Source organism: Miscanthus floridulus, unplaced genomic scaffold, assembly GCF_019320115.1.
Source record: "Miscanthus floridulus cultivar M001 unplaced genomic scaffold, ASM1932011v1 os_1669_1_2, whole genome shotgun sequence".
In the NCBI taxonomy this organism is placed as follows: Eukaryota; Viridiplantae; Streptophyta; class Magnoliopsida; order Poales; family Poaceae; genus Miscanthus; species Miscanthus floridulus.
The window spans coordinates 14,816-40,000 of record NW_027097844.1 but is presented as its reverse complement, the minus strand read 5'-3'; the positions used below and the strand labels follow the sequence as shown (position 1 = coordinate 40,000).

The 25,185-nt window shown below is 43.3% G+C and overlaps 1 protein-coding gene and 2 pseudogenes across 3 annotated transcripts; 2 read left to right on the top strand and 1 right to left on the bottom strand.

Moving 5' to 3' along the window:
* Window positions 1-8,321: 8,321 nt before the first annotated feature.
* On the bottom strand, window positions 8,322-11,522 carry LOC136534205 (uncharacterized; annotated as a pseudogene).
* Window positions 11,523-12,509: 987 nt separating this feature from the next.
* Window positions 12,510-16,507, top strand: LOC136534207 (uncharacterized). Of its 3 annotated transcripts, XM_066526672.1 has the most exons (6): window positions 12,510-12,834; window positions 13,249-13,343; window positions 14,763-15,013; window positions 15,640-15,730; window positions 16,096-16,162; window positions 16,260-16,507. In XM_066526672.1, the coding sequence occupies exons 2-6, from the start codon at window positions 13,300-13,302 to the stop codon at window positions 16,311-16,313; spliced, it is 507 nt and encodes a 168-aa protein (XP_066382769.1). In that variant the 5' UTR covers window positions 12,510-12,834; window positions 13,249-13,299; the 3' UTR covers window positions 16,314-16,507. The 3 variants fall into 3 exon arrangements, with proteins under 3 accessions (XP_066382769.1, XP_066382768.1, XP_066382770.1); XM_066526671.1 differs by lacking the exon at window positions 13,249-13,343; XM_066526673.1 differs by lacking the exon at window positions 12,510-12,834 and having other exon boundaries at window positions 14,758-15,013.
* Window positions 16,508-16,646: 139 nt separating this feature from the next.
* LOC136534206 (23.6 kDa heat shock protein, mitochondrial-like) lies at window positions 16,647-17,938 on the top strand (annotated as a pseudogene).
* Window positions 17,939-25,185: the final 7,247 nt, after the last annotated feature.

The following is a 25,185-nucleotide window of genomic DNA, read 5'->3' as shown; positions in this document are numbered from 1 at the left end:
CTCATCAAGCAAAGTGGAATGAGCTTCTTGTGAGCCTTGCCAAGCTTCTCATGGGCTTCCTCTAGCCTCTCATGAGATGCATTGAGCTCACCAAAGGCTTGCTTAAGGGTTTTAGTTCCTTATGCAAGCTTTTGCATTCCCTTCTCTTAATGTCAAAGTGTTCTTTAGCATCATCTAGCATGTCAAGTAGTTCATCCTTAGTTGGTTCATTATCATCACTAACACTTTCATTTTCATTTTCATTATCATGTTCCTCATCGCTTCCATCATCACAAGTTTGTACCTTAGTGGCCTTAGCCATGAAGCATGATAGAGTGTCGAAGAGAGAAGGTTTCTCATTGATAACAATGCTTGCAAGTGCCTTTTTCTTAGTGGTCTTGTCATCATCACTATCAGCATCATCATCACTTGAGGAAGCATTGCTATCCCAAGTGACCACATATGAACCACCCTTTTTCTTCTTGAATATCATCTTGTCCTTCTTCTCTTTCTTTTCCTTCTTATCCTTCTTGTTGTCATCATTGTCACTATTGTATGGGCATTGAGTAATAAGATGATCTTTGCTTCCATAATTGAAGCACCTTCTTGATTCTTCCTTGTTCTTGGATGAAGACTTTTTTTCTTTTAGCATGGTAGCCCTTCTTCATCATGAACTTGCCAAATCTCTTGACAAAGAGAGCCATCTTCTCATCATCCATCTCATTAAAGCTCAAATCTTCATATTCACTTGATGATTCTTGCTTTGCCTTGCCCTTGGATGATATGGCCTTAAATGCCACACTCTTTTTCTTCTCATCCTTCTTCTCATCTTTCTTCTTCTTCTTTTCTTTCTTCTCATCATCATCTCTATATGTATCATCGGTCATTATATCTCCCAACACTTGGTTTGGTGTCATGGTGTCCAAACTACTCCACAATAGAATAGTGACCAATGTGTCAAATCTTGAGGGTAAGCATCTCAAGAACTTATGGGAGAAGTCCTTGTCCTCCACCTTCTCACCAAGTGCTTTGAGATCATTGACAAGCACTTGTAACCTATGGAAGATCTCCGGTACACTCTCATCCTACTTCATCTTGAAACTAGCAAACTTCTCCTTGAGGATATATGCCTTGGCACCCTTCATGGCTTGAGTGCCCTCAAATGATTCCTCTAACTTCTTCCATACTTCATGAGCCATCTCAATGTTCTTGATTTGCTCAAATGTTCTCTCATCAATAGCATCATGAATGGCACTAAGAGCAATGCCATTATTTTGGAGAAGCACTTCTTTGGTGGCGGTGGGGTTCTCCGGATCCTCTATCTCAATCTTGGTCTCCACTACCTTCCAAACTTTCGTATTGATTGACTTGATATATGCTGTCATCTTAGCCTTCCAATAGGAATAGTTTGAGCCATCAAATTGGGGTGGCTTCTTGGTGTTGTTGATTTAAGTCATTTTTACACCGAAGGTTGTTAAGCCTCAAATCACGGTGACCACAACTCTGATACCACTTGAAAGGTCCTAATGGCTAGAGCGGGGGGGGATGAATAGCCTATTAAAAATTTATACAACAACACTAAGACAAATGATTAGTCAATAAGATGACAAAGCGATTTTTGCGCTAGCACTATACTTGGCGTTGCAAGCCACCTACCCAATTCTATTTTCTATGATCTCTAGGTGATCAACCTAGTGAGAGTAATACAATTAAATGATATACTATCTAGTCTTAACTACCACTAGCTCTATCCAAGTTAATGTATAATGAAATACAAGAGAGTGGTAGAGAGGTATACCGCCATGGCAAGTGACCAATGAGTGAATACCAATGAATACCAAGGAGATAATCAAGACACAATGATTTTTTCTCCGAGGTTCACTTGCTTGCTGGCAAGCTAGTCCCCGTTGTGGCGATTCACTCACTTGGAGGTTCATGCGCTAATTGGCATCACACGCCAAACCCTCAATAAGGTGCCACACAACCAACACAAGATGAGGATCACACAAGCTACGAGCAATTTACTAGAGTACATTTTGGCTCTCCGTCGGAAAAAGGTCAAGAACCCCTCACAATCACCACGATCGGAGCCGGAGACAATCACCAACCTCCGCCCGATGATCCTCGCTGCTCCAAGCCATCTAGGTGGCGGCAACCACTGAGAGTAACAAGCCAAAACCGCAGCAAAACACAAATACCAAGTGCCTCTAGATGCAAACACTCAAGCAATGCACTTCGATTCTCTCCTAATCTCACAAAGATGATGAATCAAAGATGAAGATGAGTGAGAGGACTTTGGCTAAGCTTACAAGGTTGCTATGTCAATACAAATGGCCAAGAGAGTAAGCTAGAGCCGTCCAAATAATATTTATAGACACCCCAAACGACGGCGTGAACGATCACGTGCGGACAGCACCTAACCGGGCCAGGGAGGGGGCAGCGCGATGTAGCGAGCATACGCGAGTACGGGAGTGACACGACGGCAGCGACAGCGACCGCGACCGCGATTGCGTTGCGACGCGCGACATGGAGGGCAGCAGCAGCATCAACGGTAGCCGCGTTGGCAGAGCATCAGGGCGTGGGGCCAGCGGCTCACTGCGGCCGGCCTCGACCAAGATTAGGCGGCCCGACCGACCCAGCTTGGTGGCACGGGCTGACCGCGCGGGACGCGGTCATGGGTGCGGCGCGGGGTGGCTACGCGGTGACCGCGCGCACGACGCCAACCATCCCGAGCCATGTGACGCGCACGAATTTTAAAGCACCTAAAACGACTAAAAAGTTGCTCCAGGAGCCAAACCATCTCCATCATGCTCAAGAGGGCATATGAGACTACCAAATCGAGCTATAACACTGTACCACCCCTTAACCCAATCTCTCAAAATAAATTGCTAAACATAGCAATGTCTAGCGGTTGACAAACTTAGAAATTTTCTAAGTTTTTGAGCTGAACTTGATTTCAATTTACGATTTCTAAGCTAGTGAAAATATTAGCCAGTAATATCATTTTTCGACAACAAGTATTTCACTGTTATCTACAAAGTTTGTAATTCAAACTTTATTTACGCGTCACATATATGTTCTATAGCATTTTTGTTCAATAAAAATTAGTTTTAAACCCTACTTGATATACATGAACATATTGAATCAACTTTCGTTAACATTTTTATTGATCATTTTAAGTTATAAAAAATTGATCTACATACTTTATTACATGCATTAACACATAAACATGATGCTCGTGACATGTTTTAGTAAATGATTCAGGGTCCACGTGTCCGCGAGACGCAGGCATTGGCTAGCAACATCCGGCTGACACGGATCCATGCATGGACGTGGGAAAACAAACTACAGCCGTGGGCATCCGGGCGCTAACAGGGCCGTTTTTGGAAAAACAAAAAACCAGCCACGCTATAAAAGCATCGCCTGGCGAAGGGTCAGGGTGGAATGGATGTTCATGGAGTTTGGATCTCCTTTTACTTTAGAGAAGTACATTGATTTGCCCCGGTAAGAGTAGATTGGGTGATGATTATTGGATTGGAAGAACAAAAAGAATTGGAACAAGGTGTTTAGGCGAGTCCTCCCTCAAGCCCTATTTCACCTCATACCAACTCTGGGACGATGGCTAAGATATGCTTATTTGAGTTTGCTCATGTTTGGTTAGAAACACAATACGGGATTAACAACACAGCACACGGACAATCTGCGGCACGGTACTCTTGACTGCTCCTGGGCCTTGGCTGGAAGTTGTTTTTTTTCTTTTTCTTTTTGACACAAGCCTGGCGTTGTTGATCGGGCCCCACCTCTCCCGGGTCCCGAGAAGCCTTCCCCTTCGGTGGTCTTCGGACACGGAGACGACTGGAACTCTGAAAGGTATAGTCGCCATCTTCCCTTCCGCTTATTTAGAACTACTTTTTAGTCATAGAATAGCGTTTTTCTCTCATAATATTTCAGTATAAACATCAACATAAGCTAAATTTCAGCATCAACGAACAGGATGAGTATGGTTTGAGGATGTCCGAGCGGCTAAGAGTTGCAACCATGTCTAGCACCACATTTTGATCTAGAATATTTGGAGTTAGAATAAAATGTGCGATCAAAAGTAGCTATAAGTCTGGAACGCTTTTGCAAGAACTCTACGTGTTCGCTGGATATGGTTCCCTAGTCACATGTGGACCGACCTTGGGAGAGAAAGGCAACTCCCGCCTCCCGGTCCCGGTGGATGACACAGACAAATCACTCTTCAACACGGCCACTGCTATAACTCTTGAAGATGAGAAGAAGGCAGCCTTCTGAACATCATGATGGCCACAAAGACAAGCATCGACAATGTTGTTCCCAACCATTTATAAGCGGAGAAGGATAGCGACTTGTCTTCCTTCGTGCTGGCACCCTCGCTATCACCACCTCCCCCGCTGCGCGTGGTTGGAGACTACACGCACCGCGACGTCCCTGTCATCAGCCCTGCCCAACCGCTGTCTCCCACCGCCCCGGCGGGTTGCGCCCCTCCCGCCCTACCCTATCACCGTCTGGGCTACCACCACCGTCATGTCACAGTTGACACCCCCAAATCCCCATTTATAGCCGTCGGTGATTGGATCCCACAACCCCTGAACCCTAACACCGGAGACGTGCGGTCTATGTTCGGCGCGTAGACTTTGTGTTTGTAAGCACGGCAAGAGAAAAAAACGGAACAGTGGCTGAGGCACTGGCAGATAACAAGTGGATCAACGACATTGATTATGAGCTGACAGTTGACTCAATTGTAGAATATGTAGTCATGTCAGGATTAAAGCAAACATGTCAACATGCAAAACACATCAGACACAATCGTATGGGTGGGCACGGTAGATGGACATTATTCGGCAAAATCAGCATACTCTGTGCAATTTGAAGGACAAATAAAATACCCATCAACACCTAAAATCTGAAAAGACCAAAACACAACCCAAATGCAGATTCTTCGTATGGCTAATGCTGCAAGATAGAATTTGGACAGCTGCAAGGCTGCAGGTGAGAGGATGGCCAAACTGCTATTTTCTGCCAGCTCTGCATCAAAAGCTTAGAGACAACGATCACCTATTTGTCGAATGCCCATATTCAAGAAACATCTGGACGACGGTTGCGGCCTAGTTAGGAAGGAGAAGCTTATGTCCCTTGGTATGGAGCTGTGAGGACAACTTACATCAATGGTTCAACGGCCCAAATGTCCATGAAACGGCTATGGCCAAAGCAGGTACAACAGCACTGCCCATGCTAACAATCTGGGAGATATGGCAGGGAGCACTGACCATGTGTCCTCCCTATGCAGTCTATAAGCTTTAGTCTCCTTAAAACTGATAAAAAAGAGTTGGTAGAAAGGGTAAATATAATTTAAACGGAGTTCTTATATTTCAAGTGCCTGAATTTTTAAGAAATTTTGACAACAATCTTACCCAAACAACTAGTACAACTACGAGGATAATTCACTTGGTCCCTGCAAACTATATATATATATATATATATATATATATATATATATATATATATATATATATATGTTGCCTGAACAATAAAAAAAGTACAGACATCTGAGAAATAGGACAAGTGTAATTTATAGTCTTTATTTTCCTTTGAAGAAATAAATTAAGAGCCGGTAGTATGGGTAGGGTAAATATAATTGATAAGTTTATTTTCCTTAAAAATAAAAAAGTTGACATAGAAGGTAAATAAAACCTACTCCCGCCGTCTCAAATTATAAGTTATTCTAAGTTTTTAAAGAGTCAAAGCATCTCAAGTTTGACCAAATTTATATAATAAACTAATAACATTTATAATATTAAATAAGTATCATTAGATTCTTCATTAATTATATTTTAATAGTATATCTATTTGATATCATAAATCTTTGTAATTTTCTCTATAATTTTGGTCAAACTTGAGATACTTTGACTCTCCAATAAAGTTAGAATGACTTATAATATGGAACAGAGGGAGTATAAGTTATATTTTCCTTTATTTGTTTTTGGTAAATATAGCCTATAAGTTTTATTTTCCTAAGAAAATAAAAAGGGTATAATATATATTTTGCTTAAAATAAGAAAAGTTAGCAGGAAGAGTAAATATAATCTATAAGTGTTAAAAATAACAAAAAAAGGGTTGATAGAAAGGGTAAATATATCAATAATTTCCTTTTGCATAAACAAATCAAAGATTTTTTAAATAATTATTAAAAGAAGTTGGTAGGAAGGATAAATAGTAGGCGAGCCCAAACAACAAGTCCAACTTTACTACAACGCAACCCTAAGGGTAGGAGCACCTCCAAAAGACTCTCTATATCCTCCCTAATTGCTAGGAATGAAAAAATTTTATGACAAAAATACCCATCCAATGACTTCTTTAATTGGTTATCATATATAGTCATCTTTTATTCTAGATTTCTCGCTAGCCAAAGTTAGAGATCGAGAATGGCTCTATAGGGTGCACATAAGATATAAAAAACTATTGAAGAGTGGAAAGATATAGAAAACAACTTTTATACAAATAACTTTCTAAATGATGTTTAAAGGATGAGCCTTAAAAAGTCTTGGAGATGCTCTTAAGGGCCTTGGCTCGTAATATATTCAGGTTAGAATGGGACTTACAGAAGTTGATATGTCAATAGGAGTTTTGTTAGCAAAAAAGTCTCCAATATGTAAATTTCCAGCATATACTAAGAGAATTTTTGAGAGACTTCTTAAATTTATGCTCTAAATTATTATTTAGGGGGTATTTAAGTAAAAGTTGCTTTTTATATCTTTGTATTTTCAACAATTTTTCTATATCTTATGTATACTAGAGAACCATCCTTGTTCGCCATCTTCGGCTAGCGAGAAAACCAGAATAGGGGATGTCTATGTTTAGAGATCAAATAAAGAGAATGTTGGAATGTTATTTTTACCAAAATCTCTATTCTTATAAATTAGAAAAATATAAAGTGTCTCTGGGAGTTGCTTTAGAGTGGGACCCGCAACAAATAAACTACTAGCTAGTTAGGTGAGCAATCAATGTGTGAGTGGTGAGAGAACGAGAAAGGTGGGATGATAAAGACAGAAAACAACCGATGCAAAATGGTGCTAAACCAGCATCTTCTCTCCAATATATTGCACCTCATTTATTTTCTCTCTCTCCTCTTTGTACCGACTTAGAATACCCAATGAACCAGCCCTAAACTTTATTCATGCAAGATATTTCTAATCTAATGAAAATCCTTATAAAAGAAGTGATTTCTCCTCCTCCCAACTCTAATACACCGGCGTGTTTATTTAGCACATGTTTCCGTGCGATAAAGAAAGTGATACGAAACGATAATGATGTACCGAGGACGTCTATCCGCTTGGACGCGCTCTCTCAAAAAGACATGCGGCCGTTCGCTCGTCTCACTCTGCCTCGCCGCCGCAGCCATCCCCTCACGCGCACCCATCCTATGACTGACCACCCCACTCTGCCTCGTCGCCACGGCCATTCCTCGTCATGTGCCCATCCTGCGCCGCGCCACCCCACTCCGCCTCGCTGCCACAACCATCCACCGTCGCACCCCAATCCTTGCTTGCCAGTCGCGACCACGACGTGCACCACGCCACTAGTAGAAGATCATCGCCGACTGGGACATCGTCTCTCACGGTTGCCCAAAGACACCACGATAGGAAGAAGCGTATGTTGCAAACATATGTTCAAGTATTTCAGAGGTATGTTGCAAGTGTTTTATATGAGTGTTGCAAAAACAGGTCAGGATGTTGCACATATGGTAATTGTTTCATAGGTATGTTGCAAGCATCTATTAAAAATATATTTCATCTGTTTCAGACGTATGTTACAAGTGTTTTATATGGATGTTGCATATGTTGCAGTGACTATACACTTATGTTGCAAGCGTATGTTGTAAATGTTTCATCTGTTTCAGTCATACATTGCAACGAGTGTTTTATGTTGCAAGTGTAGACCATTAGCATTGGTGTCGATGAGGGCGGTAGGCAACGTCCGAGGTTGGCGTGGGCAGCGCACGAATCTGAGCGGACGGGGCAAAGTAGGGATCCGCGTCCGGACGCGACGTCCAGGCGGACGACATGAATCTGTGCGGATGGGGCGGAGACAGGGACAAAACCAGGAAAAAATTTAGGAGGGGCTGAACAAAAGTGCTACAACAACTTAGCTCTACTATGACCTCTCACAATAGACAAATATGATAGCCAGAAGTAGTCTTATATTAAAAACATTGGTTAACGATGAAATTCATAAAATACATCTTAAAAAATAAAGGAAGCAATTCATTCATACCAAAAGGCCAAATTACGAAACTAATAGACGACGCTTGACGTTGACACACATTATTCATCCGAAGGAGCAATCTACACAAATAGACATAATTGATTAGTCAAACATATATGGACCTCCAAATTATGAATTTAGAAGAGAATATAACATACCACTAATTTTTTAGGCAATAACATATGATGTTTTTTCATCTCTTGAAACCGCTTTTTGATCTTTTCATTATCAATCTTTCTAAATATCTCATTCTCATTATAGCATATCATCAAGTCATTGAGCTAGTCATCACCCATTTTACTACGCAAATATGTCTTTATAATAGACATGGCTGAAAATATCCTCTCAACTGAAGCCGTTGCCACCGGTAGTATCAAGGTTAGCTCAATGAGACGATAAACCAATTTATAAGATTCGTGCATTTTAGTCTTCACCATAATTTCAGCAACTTTTTCAAGTTCAGTGCATCCAAGAAATTCTAGAGTTCTTCTAGCACGGTTCACAAACTGTCTAAGTTGATTTGGCAAAACAGCAAGTTCACTAATATCAAAATCCTCAGCATAAATTTCAGCAAGCCTCACAAGTTTGTCCATATCAAAATTAGAGGAGTTTCTTGGGTTAAAAGCAACCATACATACTAATAACTCTGAACTAATTTCACTGAACCGATGATTCAACTCAGTCAAGATGGCATCAATGGCGACAAGAAAAATCTCAACATGATAGTAATGCATGTTTGTTACCTTTTGCTTTCTTCGTCTAGATGTCCCTCTAACATTTATTTCCTTACCCATATCTGGCACTTCAATCTCATTCTTCTCACAGAATGTTTTCACTTTTTTGAGTAATGGCTCCCATCCATTTTCCCTCATATCCTGCAAGCTATCTTTCACATTCGTGATCAAATGCATTGCTTCAACTATGTCTTGATCCTTCCTTTGCAAAGCATGTGACAAAATATCTGTCATGCTCAATAATTCTATCATCAAATGCATGATGAACACAAAATGAAAGCTCTCTATTTTTCCAATTAAACCTAAAGCTCCACCATTACATGTTGGTTTAATAGAATCTTTCTTCACTATCTCAAGGACATCTATGATAGCCTCCCATATGACCAAAATGCGAAGCAAAGTTTTAAGATGTGAACCCCATCTAGTATCTCTAGGCCTAGCTAGGCCGCTTTCTTGATTTAAACCTCTTCCAGTCATAATCTCACCATTCTCAATCTTTTCTAGCAACACATCATGATGTTTTGTAAGCAAGGCATCTTTTCTCATGCAACTTGCACACACATTGTTGATTATTAAAGGAATATAGTTAAAGAAATATGCAATGTCTACACTAGAAGTCGAAATGGTAACAACCACTAGTTGCAATTGATGAGCAAAACAATGCACATAGAAAGCATAAGGATTTTCATCATGAATAAATTTTTGCACCCCATTAAATTCACCTCTCATATTAGAAGCTCCATCATACCCTTGCCCACGAAGCATAGAGAGACAAATTGTGACTTGAAAGCATACTAACCAAAGCTTCTTTCAATGCAATAGCTGTACAACTCTGAACATGCTGAAGTCCAAGAAATCTCTCCACCACTTTCCCTTCATCATTGACAAACCTGCATGCCACATTTGTTTATGTGTTAGTATAACTGTAGAAATAATTATAAAAAATCTATGCACAAAATTGCAATTGTAAAGTACTAACCTTAGAATCACTACCATTTGCTCTTTTATTGATACATCTCGAGACTCATCAATAAGCACCGAGAATTTTCTACCTCGAATCTCATTCATAATTACAGCTGTGACTTCCTCTGCATAAGCTTTTGCAAGGTCCTTTTGTATATCAGGAGATAATATTTGGCAATTTTTAGAACCTCTGTCATATGCGTCCTTCACAATCTCAACCTTATCTTTATATCAATCAACCATCTCTCTGAATGTACCCTTGTTGAGGGAAGTAGAACTCTCATCATCTCCACGAAAAGGTTGCCCTTGTGATATGAGAAATCTTGCAACATCTAAAGAAGATGTCAAACGAATCTCATATCGTTTTTCTTTCTCTGTGCTTACCTCAACTAATTTTTGACCCACACTTGTCCTTTGGTTCATAAAGTCATCACACTTCAGCCTAGCCTATACATGAGTCTTGCAAGCACTATGCTTACTCAGTATCCTTAGCTTTTTTTCCAATTCACATAACCTTGATGTGCAAAGACAGAACTCCCAAATTTTTCAGGCTTTCGCGAATTAAAGAAGAGATAACAATATAAGCAAAAAACTGCATCCTTGGACTCACTATATTCTGGCCAATCAAATTCATTAAACCAAGTCTTTTGAAATAATCTCCATTGACCACCAATCCATTTACTAGGAAATTGAAATTCACGAGGTTGGGTTGGACCACTCAAAGCATATGCTCTCTTTACTTGGTCTCTAATTTCAGGTTCATAATCATCAATTGGTTTGCGATTTCCAGGGTCTGCAATCATATTCGATTGACTAAACTCTGCTCTAGGTTTCTTTGGTTGAGTTGTGCTCTCATTAGTTGATGGACCACTACCAGTAGAACTTGAAAAGTAATTGCGTAGAGTTCTTTTCGACGACATACTAAAAAATTGAAAATTAAAATCCATCAAGAATCAAACATTCCATCGTTCAATCACAGTCACAGGCTTAATTTCATAATTAAAAAATCACCTGCTCCGACGCTGCTCGACTGCTCCTCGCCTGGACACTGCTCCCCACCATGGCGCTGATGCGGACTGTGCCGCCTGGCGCCTATAGCCTACTCACGGCCGCCAGACGCTGTGCAGCCTCTGCTGTTGCCACCCGTCGCCCTGCACCCCTCGGCCCTCGCTGCGGCGTGCTGGAGCCGCCGAGGAGCCACGTAGAAGCAGGCCGCCGCCTCCGGGTCTCGGGAGTCGCCGATTCGGGACTCAGGACCTCGGGCCGTGCCGCATCAAGCCCTACATCCTCCGACGCCATGACCGGGAGGTTGAGGAATGGAGATGAAGGGGAGAGAGAAGATCGAAATAATTCCCCACCGTGGCAGCTGCTGCACACCTCACCGTAGTTGCCGCGTCGTGCATCCTCCGACGCCATGACCTGCGCCCGCTCGGATCTGAAGCGTGGGGCGGCGGTGCGGTCCACGAGAGGCACAGGTTGTTGGGGGCGGGCGGGGCGACGAAGTGGTCTTGCAGGAGGCGCAGGTTGTTGGGGGCGGTGGCGCGGGTTCTGGGGTGGCGGCATCGGTCCGTGGGGAGGCGCTGGAGTGGTGGCGTCGGTCCGTGGGGGCACGGGTTCTAGGGTGGCGGCGTCGGTCCGTGGGTTTCCTTTCATTTTTCATCAATTCGGCTTGGGCTTCTAAGTTCTAACCAACTGAGCTATTTCCCCTTTCGGCTCAACAAAGAATAGAGGTTTTTTTTTAAATTTTCTGTTAACCTTAGCCTCTCCTACCTAATACATATATGCATAAAATTTTAAGGGAGGGCTTAGGGGGGCTCAATGTGCCCGGGATCGGTAGGGGGCTCGAGCCCCCCCTGCCCCACCGTTGCCTCCGTCGCTGGGCGGAGATGCCCTGTTCTCTTCGCTGAAATTTGGCTTATGCTGATGCTTATGCTGATTTATTTATTGTGAGAGAAAAACACTGTTTGTTCGCTGAAAAGTACCACTAAAGTAGTTCAAGCCGATCATCGCCCTGTTCGTTTGGGCTGGTTTGGCTTATAAGCTATGGCTGAGAATACTGTTAGCTGATTTGATGTAAGAGAATAATATTGTTCATTGGTTGATAAGTCATGGCTTACAAATGCGATCCAGGAAACAGGCCGATAATAATCGTACGTAAGGTTCGAGGCTTGGGCATGGACGCCCTAGATTAGGCCTCCGCAGCCTTGCCATTGCGAGCACGTAACGGAATTCCTAGCCCCAAACCACGGCTGCCTCACGCGACTTGCACGCCAGGATTTCGGCCTAGAACTCTAAAGATTCCCCGTCGCGATTAACGCCACACGTAATCCCGATCCGTTAACGTCGGCCAGGCTGAACTGAAACGACTCCCTTGGACCCGCCCGTCCTTTTGCAGCACCCTTCCAGCCGTTGATCTTTCCTCGGACGCCTCTGATCGCTCCACGTACGGCGCCAGCGGGCCCCATCCAGCCGGGCGGCCGCAATGATTCCTCCCGTCGCCCTCCCGAAAGCGAAGTGAGCTGCTGCTGCAGATAAAAGGGATGGAGGCCGCCATTATCGCAGCACGCCGCGTCATCTAATCGAGGCGAGAGAGAGAGAGAGATAGGGAGGAGGAGCAAAATGGAATAAATCTTCATCAAGCAACAGGAAGCGAGAGCGAGGGATTTCTTTTTTCCTCTCTCCTGTCCGGCGACGCCAGGTGAATCGCCAGCCGGCAGGTGCCGGCCAAGGCTAGGGTTCCGGGGATCGCGGGCGCGGGCGCGGGCTCGACTTTCGTAGCCTAGCCGCCGGCGCCGGCGCGCGGGAAACCGGATGCTATGCTGCTGAGCTGCGGGTCGCTCTCCTCCTGGGTGCGCCGCTTCGTCGCCTGCGTTGGGTAAGTCACCCTCTCTCCCGCCCTCCCTCTACTACGCGCGGTCAGTTGATTGCTGGGCTTGTCTGCTTCCTGCTGCTCCGATGTGATTGGCCGTGGATTGGGTTTACCTGTATCGACGCGATTGGCTCTGCGCTGTATCCCTTGATGAAATCTGTTACCGTGAGTAATCTCAATATCTGTTTAAAATGGATAGTTAGCACTTAGCAGGCTCCAAAATGGTTGTTAATCTAAGAACCCAGTTAACTCAACCCAACTCATTAAAGGAACAATAGAATGGCCTTATTACAGTTAGCTGTATGAAATGGGTGATTGATTTGCTATGTTATTATTTTTTTGAACGAAAATTTGCTATGTTATTCTGGTTTCTTCTACACTGCCCATTATCTCTGATCATCATATTTGGTGGTCTTTCAGTAATGCTGGTTATCGCCCTACACTTCGTGATTGCTCTGAGGCTTGCAATCAATGTCCTCCACAAGTAACCGGAGCGATAGAAAAGAAAAACATACGTATTGATGTTTGCTCCCCTCTATTAATATTCTAGTGTATCATTTATTTGTTACCAGGGTAATATTTGTTGACACATGCTCGGTCGAGGCTGCTTCCGCACAGCACACCAGCCCCAAGCTGCAGTGGCGGAGCTTGGGCAATAAAAGAGGATGACCAATATAATATGAAATATGAGAAGGGGGGGGGGGGGGGGGTAGATTAGTATTTCATTAGCACTAATTAAAGTGGTGAAACTAAGACATTCTTTAATATTTTTTCTAGCTTTTTTTTTGGAGGGGGGGGGGGGGGGGGGGGGGCATGGCCCACTATGGCCCTCACTATCACTAAGCTCCGCCATTGCCAAGCTGAACCTCCTCCACACAAATGAAGCATAAGTGATCGGTAAAGGCAGCTCCTTGCTTCTTTGTGCAGCCACATGGCTCACGAGTCACGCCCAAGAAACTCATCATCACTCAGGGTCCAGATTGGAGAACTAGAGAAGTGAAATGGCTCTATCAACTATCCATGCCTGAACTGCATTGCCTCCCTCACAGTTTACATGTAGGACATGCCCTTGGCACCGAATTAGTCCGGGTAGTTTCCACGCTCATGAAGCTCTCACTTTACTGGTGCTACTCTGATCTAGATCCCCTGCTCCCCCTTATAACCTAGGAATGGTGCCATAGCTGACTAAAGTAGCACGGACGTCCTCGTATTTTAAAAATCACTGGTATTGCTCTGAGCTTGACATCCAATCTAAGTATCAACTTCAAATTTTAACCACCAGCACCACAGTAACAATATCCTCCAGAAGGTTCTTTGACAACGAGCCCATTAAGCAACAGAAAATGAATAGTCTGGTCATGCCTGGCAACTTACCATTTCAAGACTAGAACACGCAATCTTGGCCAAAGTGGGAGCAGGGCATCAAGATCATCATAGCACCAGGAAAGGGAGAGATTCATGAGCCTGGCGATCTTGCTGGCCGGGTGATGATGCCAACTTCCAAGGGCATGTCCCACATGTTAATCGTGAAGCAGTTAGTGAGGTCAGGGCATGGCAGGATGAAAAGGCCCTTTCCCTTGTATTGTCCAAACTCCCAGTGATTGTAAGTTTCTTGGGTGTCAGCCATGTGGAAAGGGAACCGCCTGGTGGATCACTTGTGTGTCGAGGAGGTCCAGCACCGGGCTGTTGAGCTTTGCAGTGCGTCCTCGACAGGGTGCATGTCTGTACTATTTACTTATTGAATGTCCTATAGTTTCAGACTGATGAGTTCAAGCTGGGCCTAGGAGTTGGTTCTGAACTTGTACTATTCCACATTTGGAATTATGTGACTGTTTGTTTCCAATGTAACCTTTTTTTTTTATTTGTGCTGTTACTCGTCAAGTACCTTGTAGTACTAATCATGTCTTGGTCAATCCTGGCTTGCAACAGAGCAGAGGTTGTTTTGGTTGTGCCCAACCTACTCCGATAATAGCTGTTGATGAGCCTACAAAAGGTTTAAGAATTCAAGGGCGCTCAGTAAAAAGGCGCAATTTATCTAACGACTTTTGGAGTTCAAGCCCGCACGAAATGGAGAACAGTGCTTTGCAATCCCCACATAGTATGTCTTCAATCAGCACAGCAGCACAACCTAATGATCAGCATGCTTCTGGAAGTAGCAGCTCCCCAAATGAATTTGTAAATCAAGGTAAACTAGTTAACATATCTACATCTCCAGAACAGATGGTGCTCATGTCAATTTATGGTGCACTAATTTACAATGTTTTATTGTTTGTTCCATACTCCCATGAGTTTGAGACCAATATTTGTTTGTTGGAGTTCCGTTCATGCTTATTTAAACTGCATTTCAGTATGGTGTGTTTGTGCTCCAGAAAATCCAGCAAAATGGCAATTTTACAAGATGTCATGTGATGGATGTCCTATGCAAATTATTACCTAGCATGACTGTATGCAGTAGCAGTTTTTAGAACTCAGCTATGCTCCTATAATTGGTAACTAATTAGTGTTACATGTTGGATATGCAGCCTATAATCTAGCAATAAGCCATCTAAACCCTTTTTGGTCTCCATAGCAGGAAATAATATATTGTGACAAACAGTCTCTCAAGTAAGTTTTTATTTGGCAATAAGCCAACTGAACCCTGACAGTGGCCACATGGCCAAATGTCAATTGTTTGCTCTTATGACTCCCGAATCCCAACCGTAAAGGGTAGGCGCTGAGGGAGAACTACTCATGGTTTTATATATTATAAAGCAATAAAACCACTGATGGTTCATTAACTGATATTCTGTCCCCATACTTGTACAAACATAGGTCGTCTACTATGGCACCAGACTAGACAGCAATGGATTGGGAAGCGAAGGCGTAATTCTCAGGGTCAACAAAGTCAAGAACCAAAAATAAGGTTAGTTCTCCAAGTTTCCTTTTTTTTTTTAGGATACGTCTATGTCTTAAATTTTCTACGTCTTTGCAGTGGCCAAAATATTTCCTCGATGTTGTAGTGTTAGTTTTGTGAAATACCTTTTTCGCTTCATGCTTGGAAATGAACCAGTTGTGGTTTCTGCCACTCTTTGAATTGTCATTTGAAATGCCTCAGGGTTTTGATATATTGTGGTTATCGATGATATGCTATTTATTTATAGTAATCTCCTTGCTAACCTGTGGATAGTTTGATAGTGGCGCACCAGCAGTGTGAAATCCTGTTTAATACTTTGAAATTAGGATAGTTTCGGACTGCCTTTTGCACTAATATCTGCTTGGTGACTGCAGTTGTAATGCTACATATGAGAGCCTGCTCGGAAGCTCGAAACCATTTCCACAACCGATCCCTCTTGGTGTAAGATACCTTGAAAAGCTACATTCCATCTTCCATTTTTTGACATATGCGCCCTGTTTAGACAATGCATTGACTTCCCTGGGTTGTCTCCTGTCAGGAAATGGTGGATTTCCTCGTGGTCAGCTGGGAGCAGGAAGGCCTATACGATTAGAGTTGGTTATTGGAAGTGTGTTGTTTGAAGTCACGTTATGAATCGCTGAAATGTACGCAACTTTAGTAGGCTGCGAAAACCTCTGTCGTGATGAATGTGGATTGTCTCGGAGACAGAATGGCATCCCTCTTAAGTAAATGTAAAATATTATTTGTTTTTTATTACTAGTAATTGTGTTCACAGCGTTCAGTTTATGACTTCATTGTTTTATACTGACTTACTGAGTACAGCACTATGTATCGCCTTAGCTTTCGTAAAGAAATCAGAACGTCTGCAGGGAACAAGAAGAAACACAGATAGTGGTAGCAGCCCTGAGCCTGATAGGTTGGTGGACAAAAATCGGGGCAAGCCAAAGTTTTTAGCTGCCATTTGACTGTTAAAAAAACTTAATTGAAGAATCTTTCGCAAGCATTTTATCTGACTTTTGCTTGCTAAATATAAAGATTTGGCATGTCAAATTCTGGTAGCAAAGCAAGCAGGCGTCAATTATGTATCCTCTTAGTGTCAAATCTGCTTTCCATGGATCCTCGGCGCGGCCAGAAGGTGATGGAAGTGGCCGTCTCGTCTCCTTTCCAGATGCCTCTCCGGCCTTCTCAGCTTGCGCGTGTAGCCTCCTCTGCCGCTTTATATGCACACAATCGCCATCTGCATCTGTAAACAGAGCGAGAACTGAAGGACGGTGACCCAGCAGAGTGACGAAGAGAATCAAGCAGCTCGGCGAAGGCTTTGACATGGCTTTAGCTCGCCTGTGCCTCAACAGGGCCCTCGCCGCCGGCCGCGCGCAGGCGGTGGCGGGCCGGCGTACGCCGCAGCCCCAGCGACAGATTTGAAGCTTCACTCGCTTTTCTCAACGGCGGCAGCCGACTCTGCCGCCTCAGGCGAGGCGAACCGCCGGGAGGTCGCCGTGTCGGAGCGCTCCGCCCCCGCACGCCGCAGCGGCCGCTGGGCATGGCGAGACCTCCGCGACTTCACCCCGTTCCGCCTCGTGGACGGTATGGCCTTAGCACCTGCCGTCTTGAGAAACCCTCATGCACGCCGGCCGGCCGGCCATGGACACTGACTGACTAACGCGTATGCATGCATGCATTGACGCACGGTACCCAGGTCTCGGGAGCGCGCTGCCGCAGGTGGCGGAGACCCTGAGCCGGCCGCTGGAGCGCCTGGCGCCATCGCGGCTGCTGTCGCCTGTCGGGGAAGGTGTGCGAGGACGAGTCGCGGTACCGGCTGCGGTTCGAGGTGCCGGGGCTCGGCAAGGACGACGTGCGCGTGGCCGTGGAGGACGGGGTGCTGGTCATCGAGGGCGAGAAGCGGGAGCACAGGGACGAGGGCGGCGAGTGGTGGTCGGCCAGCGGGTACCACGCCAGCCTGCTGCTCCCGGACGACGCGCGCGCCGACGGGATCACCGCCGAGGTGAAGGACGGCGTGCTGTACGTCACCGTGCCGCGCACCGGGGAGCGCAAGCGGAACGTCACCGAGGTCAAGGTCCACTGATGCGCGTGTCGTGTCACTCGTGTGCGTGCTTCTTGTTCGTGAGCTCGTGACCGTTGTGTGAGTTCGTGCAAGTGATTATTTCGAGGCAGGGCGGAGGCCTGAGCGCGCGTCCGCTGCACACCAGCAGATGTCTCTGGAAATAAATCTCGTGTATCAAAAGGTTACACTCAGACTAATCGGCTGTCTATGGTCCGATTCGGGCGCTAGCGTCGGACTGTACTCACTCAACGAACGAGTGAGCATCTCAATGTGGGGCTTGCGAGCGAGTGCCTCAGCAGTGGACTCGTGCCGGCCCAGACGTCGCCCGCGCCGTAGCCGTTTCCTACGCGCATCTCATATGCAGTACTTGATCTACTTTTAAGACATTCAGATGCAACAGTTGTAACATACAGAAGAAGATAGATGAAACACTTGAAATATACGTATGAAATACTTGCAAAACACCTAAAAACATTTAAAATCACTGTAAACATATGCAACATTCATATGAAACACTTGCAACAAACATATGAAACACGTGAAACACTTTAAACATACGCTTGCAATATACATGTATATGCAACATTTGGATCTACTTTTTCAACATCTAGATAAAAACACTTGCAACATATGTCTGATATAGATAAAATATTTGGAACATATACTTGAAACATACGTGCATAGCCATTGCAATACATGAAACATCCCCATCTACTTTTGCAACACCAATACGAAACACTTGTAACATACTCTAAAATATCTAAAACACCTGAAACATAGGTTTGCAACATGCGCTTTCAGTGCAATATATCCTTGCTGATTGGGAATTGAGGCTTGTCGGCATATAAAGTTCACTGGTGTAGAGCTTGCTGGTGTGGAGAACGTTGCAATGAATCTAGCATGAGTTGTTATCGCTCCGGTGGATAAGGTCGTCCGTGCGCTGGAGAAGGCCGCAATGGAGATGAAGGAAGGTAGGGGACCGTGGTGGATTGGACGTGCGATGGAGATGGAGGAAGATGGGGGATCACACTCGGGCGTGGTGGAGATGCTGGCCAACGGACACTCGGATGTCAAGGAGAACGCTGAGGCGGTGTGATAGAGTGCGGCCACAGTCCTGTGGAATGGAAGCGTTCGAGTGTTGAAAGTGAAATGTCTTTGTTTGGTTTTGGTTTTGGTAACTGAGTGACAACCTAGGTGGAGTAATATGTGTTTAAGTGTAATACACAGGTGAATTAGTCCATAGGTACATGTGTGTGAGCAACTCATGCCATGATGATGAAGATGGCTTGGATTTGTTGCAAGGTTCACACATGTGATGAAGGAGCTCATTGCATATGAGACATGATATTGAGTCATGTTACTAAGGTGGAGAAGATCAAGACAAGACTTGGCTTGATGGATCGGTTGCAAGCGTGATAGGCAAGTTGGAGGCCTTGGAGCGATGGATCGCGTGGCGGTGAAGCTTGAGCAAGACTTGACGTCGATGGACGAAGGCAACGGTGAAAAGCAAGTGAGATCAAGATCGATGAACCAACAAGGTCATATGATGATATAAAGTGGATCATATCATTTCTGATATGGTTGGTGCATGTGCTGCATCAATACCGGAGGAGATAGAATAGAATGCGTAAGACAAAGGTATATTTGTAGGGCATTTTATTTCACTAGTCAAAGGTTGTATAGAGAAGTGCATAACCGGGTTTAGGATAGATGGCCGTACTATCAAGAGGGACAAACTTGTTTGCATATTGGCCATCCAGTACCATTCGAGTGATCTCACTTTGCATCATTGCTAGGATCAAGTGGCGTGGTGAATTGAGTGACTAATCCTTTGGAAAATATTTATGAAAAGCTAATACACATGTATAATATGGTGAAACACTTGGACTGTTAGCATATTTACAAAGGTGGTGAAAAAAGCGAAGAAAAGGAGGCGAAACTTGGCTCGGGATGCTACCCTGGGGCACCGCCACCCCATGTTTGGTGCACTGCCACCCCTATGGCGGTGATCGATTGAGCCTGGCCGAGAGGAAGGTTTTTGGGTGGGGCACCGCCACACCTAGGACGGTGCCCACCTGATCTCGACCGAGAGCAGCAGAGATGGAGGTGGCACCGGCATGTCCGGTGTACACCGCCACGGTGAGGGTGGTGCACCGCCTTGTCACCGCCGTTGGTGGGGCGGTGTCACCACCACTTTTATCCAGATAGCAGGGGAAATGAGGTTGGTCACCGCCATGGGCACTGCCGCCCTGAGGGTGGTGCACCACTGTTATTTTCTAGAGACTAGTGTTTTTGAGGGGTTGCTCGGGTGGACACCGCCACCCCTAGGTCGGTGCCACCGCCGCCTGTCCGGTGCCCGTTGGATGACCATTGGAGGGGCACGACCACCCTTGTTTGGTGACCACACCGTCGTGTTCGATGTCCTCGTAGAAAGTGGCTCCAAGGGGTAACGTCTCTATTTGGCTTGGGGCTATAAATAGAGGTGGAGCTTGGTCTTGGGCTGGTTGCTGAGCACCCTTAAGCCTTAGTGGTTTGTTTAGGTGTGCTTGGGAGCCCTCTAACTCAATCATGCTTGGTAGTGTTCATCCGATTGAGTGAGTGAGTGATTCTAGTGCAATTGCATTATGAGATTGCATCGAGTGACACTAGGTGACCATGTTGCAAGCCAGTGGTGCTTGTTACTCTTGGAGGTTGCCACCTACTAGATGGATTGGTGGCTTGTGACTCCGTTGAAGCACGTGAGAAGATTGTGCGATGCTCCGGAGGAGGATATGTGAGGGGGATTGTGCTCACCCTATGGGGATCGCGAAGAGAAACTCTAGTAGAGCATGTCGTTGAGCTACCCTCACTTATGGGTAGGTTCTTGCGGCGCCCAACATGTGGTCTTTGTGTGGTGCAATTAGCCGCTGAACCACTAAGTGAACGGTCAATACAATAGGGACTAGCATGTTGGCAAGCACGTGAACCTTGGGATTAAATAATCGTGTCATCCTTGTCTTCCCGTTGGTTTGCATCCCTTTACACAAGCTTGTAATTACTTTCATATACATTATGCTTGTATGGTTGCTCATGTAATTAGTTGGATTGTGTAGCTTGCTAGTTACCTTCTTGCTTGTGTAGCATAAAAGTAACTCCCTTGCATGACTAATTTGGTTTGAGTAACCTGGTTAGTCACATTGCTTAGTTTGTGTAACTAAGTAATTTGCTCTCTCTAATTTGGCTTGTGTAGCCTTGTTATTGAGTATTGCTAGTGAGCTTAGGAGTTTTGTGCTTTTGCTTACTAGATTGTGTAGGAGCTCCTCTGGTTGCTTGAAGTACTAGTGACATAGGTTTGTGTGACCTTACTCCTAGAATTGATTAGGTGAGCTCTTGCTAGCCTGGCACCTTAGTTGCTAATTTAGGATCTTTTTAAGGTGCTTGAGAACATAGATAGAGGGGTGTAGTCTTGGCTAGACCGATAGTTTTAATTTCACATTTGTTTTGGTTAGCCGACGTGTTTTATTTTAGAAAGGACTATTCACCCCCCTCTAGTCCACCATCTCAACCATACACGTGGTATCGAAGCTTGGTATCTCATTTGTGGTCTTCATCGACCCGAGAGGATGGCGACTTATGGGCTAGATGTTGATTGTTCACATATTTTTTATGGCACACACTTTACATGGTGAAAAAATTAGATGATATGCAATTTTAAGTTTATTTGCCCTCAAATGTGGTGGATGGTAGATGTAGGCTTTTCACATGTGTTGGATGAAGAGAATCTAACTCAAGCACAAGAGAAATGCCTAGATCTCGACACCCAAGCTATTGACATCATGTATAGATCTTTAGATGATAGCATATTTAGAGAGATCACTAACATGAAGACCTCCCATGAGATTTGGAGTTATCTCAATGAGAAATATGAGACAGTCTCCGATGATGAGGATGAGCCCAAGAAGGAGGCACATGAGTGTGTTTAGCATGACCACGATTTGGTAATTATGGAAGATTGCTCCACCTCATGGTCAAGTGATGATGATGATTCTACCACAAGATCACTTGACAAGATTGATGGTGACGATGACAGATCATGCTCGGGTTATGAGAGTGATGTTTTCTCAAGCTCTCCAACTACATCACATTGCGACATGTCACAAGGTGACACCAAGGTATCTAATGCAAATGTGATTGATCTTGATTCGTATGAGGAGCTTCTAGATAGATATGATTGCATGATCAAAGCTTTAGAAAAAGAGATGGCTAAAATCAAGAAATTAAAAAATAAAAACAGTTTTCTAAAGAACACATGTGAACAACAAAAGCATCTACTTTATGTTACTACTTGTTCACATGAGGAGCTAAAATTGGTTCATGAGAAACTTAGTGTTGCTCATGATAACTTGGTATAAGACTATGCTTTTCTTACTAAAGAGCTTTCAAATGAAAAATCTAAAACTAGTGAGAGCTCATCACATGGGTCAATTGATCAATCACATATTGTTGCTAACCCTTGTGATGTAGACAAGAAGCATGTATTCATCTCTTATAATGATTTATTATCTATGCCATGTTCTTCACATATAAATGCTTGTTCTACTTCTATGTCTTGTGAGGCTAACATTTTGAAGGAGAACATTGAGCTCAAAAGTGAAGTGAAAAAATTGAGCAACAAGTTAGAGATGTGCTACAACTCTTAAATCACCTTTGAGCATATATTGAAGAGTCAAAGAAACTTTGGTGACAAAATTAGTGTTGGCTTCAAGGCTAGCAAAGTCAATCATCAAGAAAGTCGTAATGACATGAGTGGCGTTGCCTTCAACATAAGCAAGATCAAGGGCAAGAGAAGATATGAAAGAGAGATGAAGAAGTAAGAACAAATGAAGCTATCTCATTTCATGTGTTTTAAATGCCATGAAGTGAGACATCTTACAAATGGTTGCCCCAACGAAGAAAAGCTCAAGTTGAAGAAAGAAGAAGAGAGTCTAAAGCATGTCAAGTGTTTCAAGTGTCGCACATGGGATCATCTCACCTCTATGTGCCCAACCAAGGAATTAGTGAAGTAACAAGTGAAGCCTCAACCAAAGTAACAAGTTGAGCAAGAAGATAAGCCCCAAGTTCAAATCAAGATCAACCATGAAGATGGTGGTGATTTGATGACGATGAAGAAGAAAATAAGAAAGGATGGAAAAGCAAGAGAAAGAGCCATGCATCCAAGAATGAATCAAGATGCAAAGAAAGTGAGCAATAATGAAGAAGAGAAGGTGAAGGAAGTGGCTCACATCAAGTGCCATAGTTGTGACATATTGGGGAACCTAGCTTTGGGTTGTCCAAACAAGCTTGAGAAGAATGCTCAAGCAAATAAGAAGAAGCAAGGCAATGAGGAGCACCACATGAGCAATGAAGAGAAGGCTCAATTAAAGAGAAAGTGCTACTCATACCGGAAAATGGCACACATGGCTAATTCATGTTCCCTAGGTAACAATTCTAAGCCCATTTAAATTGATGATAATATTGTGCTTAGAAAGGATGGTAATGGTACCTCTATGGTTGTTATTGCAAAACATCCCGCTATTCATACTAAGGCTATGCCTAAGTATGTTGCACCTAATTTGAGAGGACCCAAACTTATTTGGGTACCATCAAAAAGTGAATGAATGTGTGTAGGTACCATGACATTGGAGGCTTAATTCAATTGAATTATTATTGTACATCATACGTTGAATCAATAAGTATTGAAGCTTAGTGCTATTCTATCCCAATGCCAAGCCAAGAATTAATGAAGTCTAAATGTGCTACAACATACAAGTGCAAAATTCATATTGTGGGTGATCTATTGGATATATTTGTTGGCTTGCAAATATTTGAGTTGAAGCTTGCTATGGATGATCATGAGCTAACCAAGGTATATTTCTAGTTGATCTTATTCATTTGGGTGCATATGAGTTGATTGACTTGGATATATATGCATTTGTTGCTTGCTATGAGATGGTTTAATAGATTAATTGATTAGTAATCAAATTTAGATTGATTTGAATTGGATGAGTTCATGAGATCACTTTTAGTAAGTGGATTGAATGGATATGTCTTGTAAAAGTATTCAAACAAGCTAGTTGCAAGTTTGATTCACTTTTGGAGAAGTTTAGCTCATGTACTGAAATATGTCCTATATTTGAAAATCTAAGTGAGCTGAGTTCAAGTCTGAGTTTGAGTGACCAAATCATATTGTATTGGCTTGAAATTTGATATACATGCTCTAGACTTATAGTATTAATTGCTGTATGAATTTCATGAGAATTGGATAAGAATTGCTTTGGTTTTGGAGTGGATCTTGTTAGGTATAGTGCAACAGTTTTTAGCATATAATATTGTGGAAAGATATGAAATCTGGTAGCAATCTATAGGTCAAATGAAGCCCAAATTGTTACAGCTACTAAATGACTTAGTGAACCACATCTCCACCAAATTTTTTAATTTTTGTATCTGTACATTGGGAGATATAGATTTTTCTTTAAAGAGTACAGAATCTGGCAGAAAAGTGACATCTATTAGATTGATCAAGAGTCACTTTAATTAAAAGGTCTTCAAGTTAAAAACATGTTTATAAGTGATCAAGGCACCCACATTTGGTTTTGAGATGATCTAGAAGCATGACAAGCAAATAGTACATGCTATTTGATCGTGGAGTGTATTTGGCACATATTTGGTACTCAAATTGGAAGGTCAAGATGAAGATGAAGTTTAAGTTCTCGTGATCATTGGAGATCATTAATAGAAAGAAAAAGACTTAAACAAGTAGAAAGAAAAGGACTTAAAGAAGGATTTAAGATTAATCATTAAATTAAGTCTATCACTTAGATCTATCAATCAAGTTAATTCAAGTGGGTATCAAGAATGGTTCTTTGGAGAGAGGTCACTTCTCCCTAGGGTAGGGGCTTGTCGCCTATGTGTGGGTAAACCAAGTGTGGTACTTGAAATGTTAATATGAAAGTGGTGATCCGAGAAACATTTGAGATACTTAGTTTAAGAAATCAAAAGGGTTGATCAAGGGAGCAAGCATCACCCAAAAGAAAGCAAATCATTGGAATTAAAGTGGTTACTCACATTTAGTGCTCTCATGCAAGCATTGATCAAGCAAAGAAACAAGCCAACCACAACAAGATAGTGCACTTGATTATTGGTGGTTCTTATTTTATATGGGTGAAGAATAGATTTTATTATCGATGATTGGTCTTCACCAAGCTTATCATTGGACTTCATATTGCTATTGCAGAGCTTTATTGGAAGCTAATGACTATCCTCTACTTCAAGATAGCAAAGGTATCATTGTAATGTGTATGATCATTTCATCCCTTACTAGTATGTGGTTAGTGCATATAGTACATGTCTATTAGGATCATGCATAACCTATTAGGATCATGCA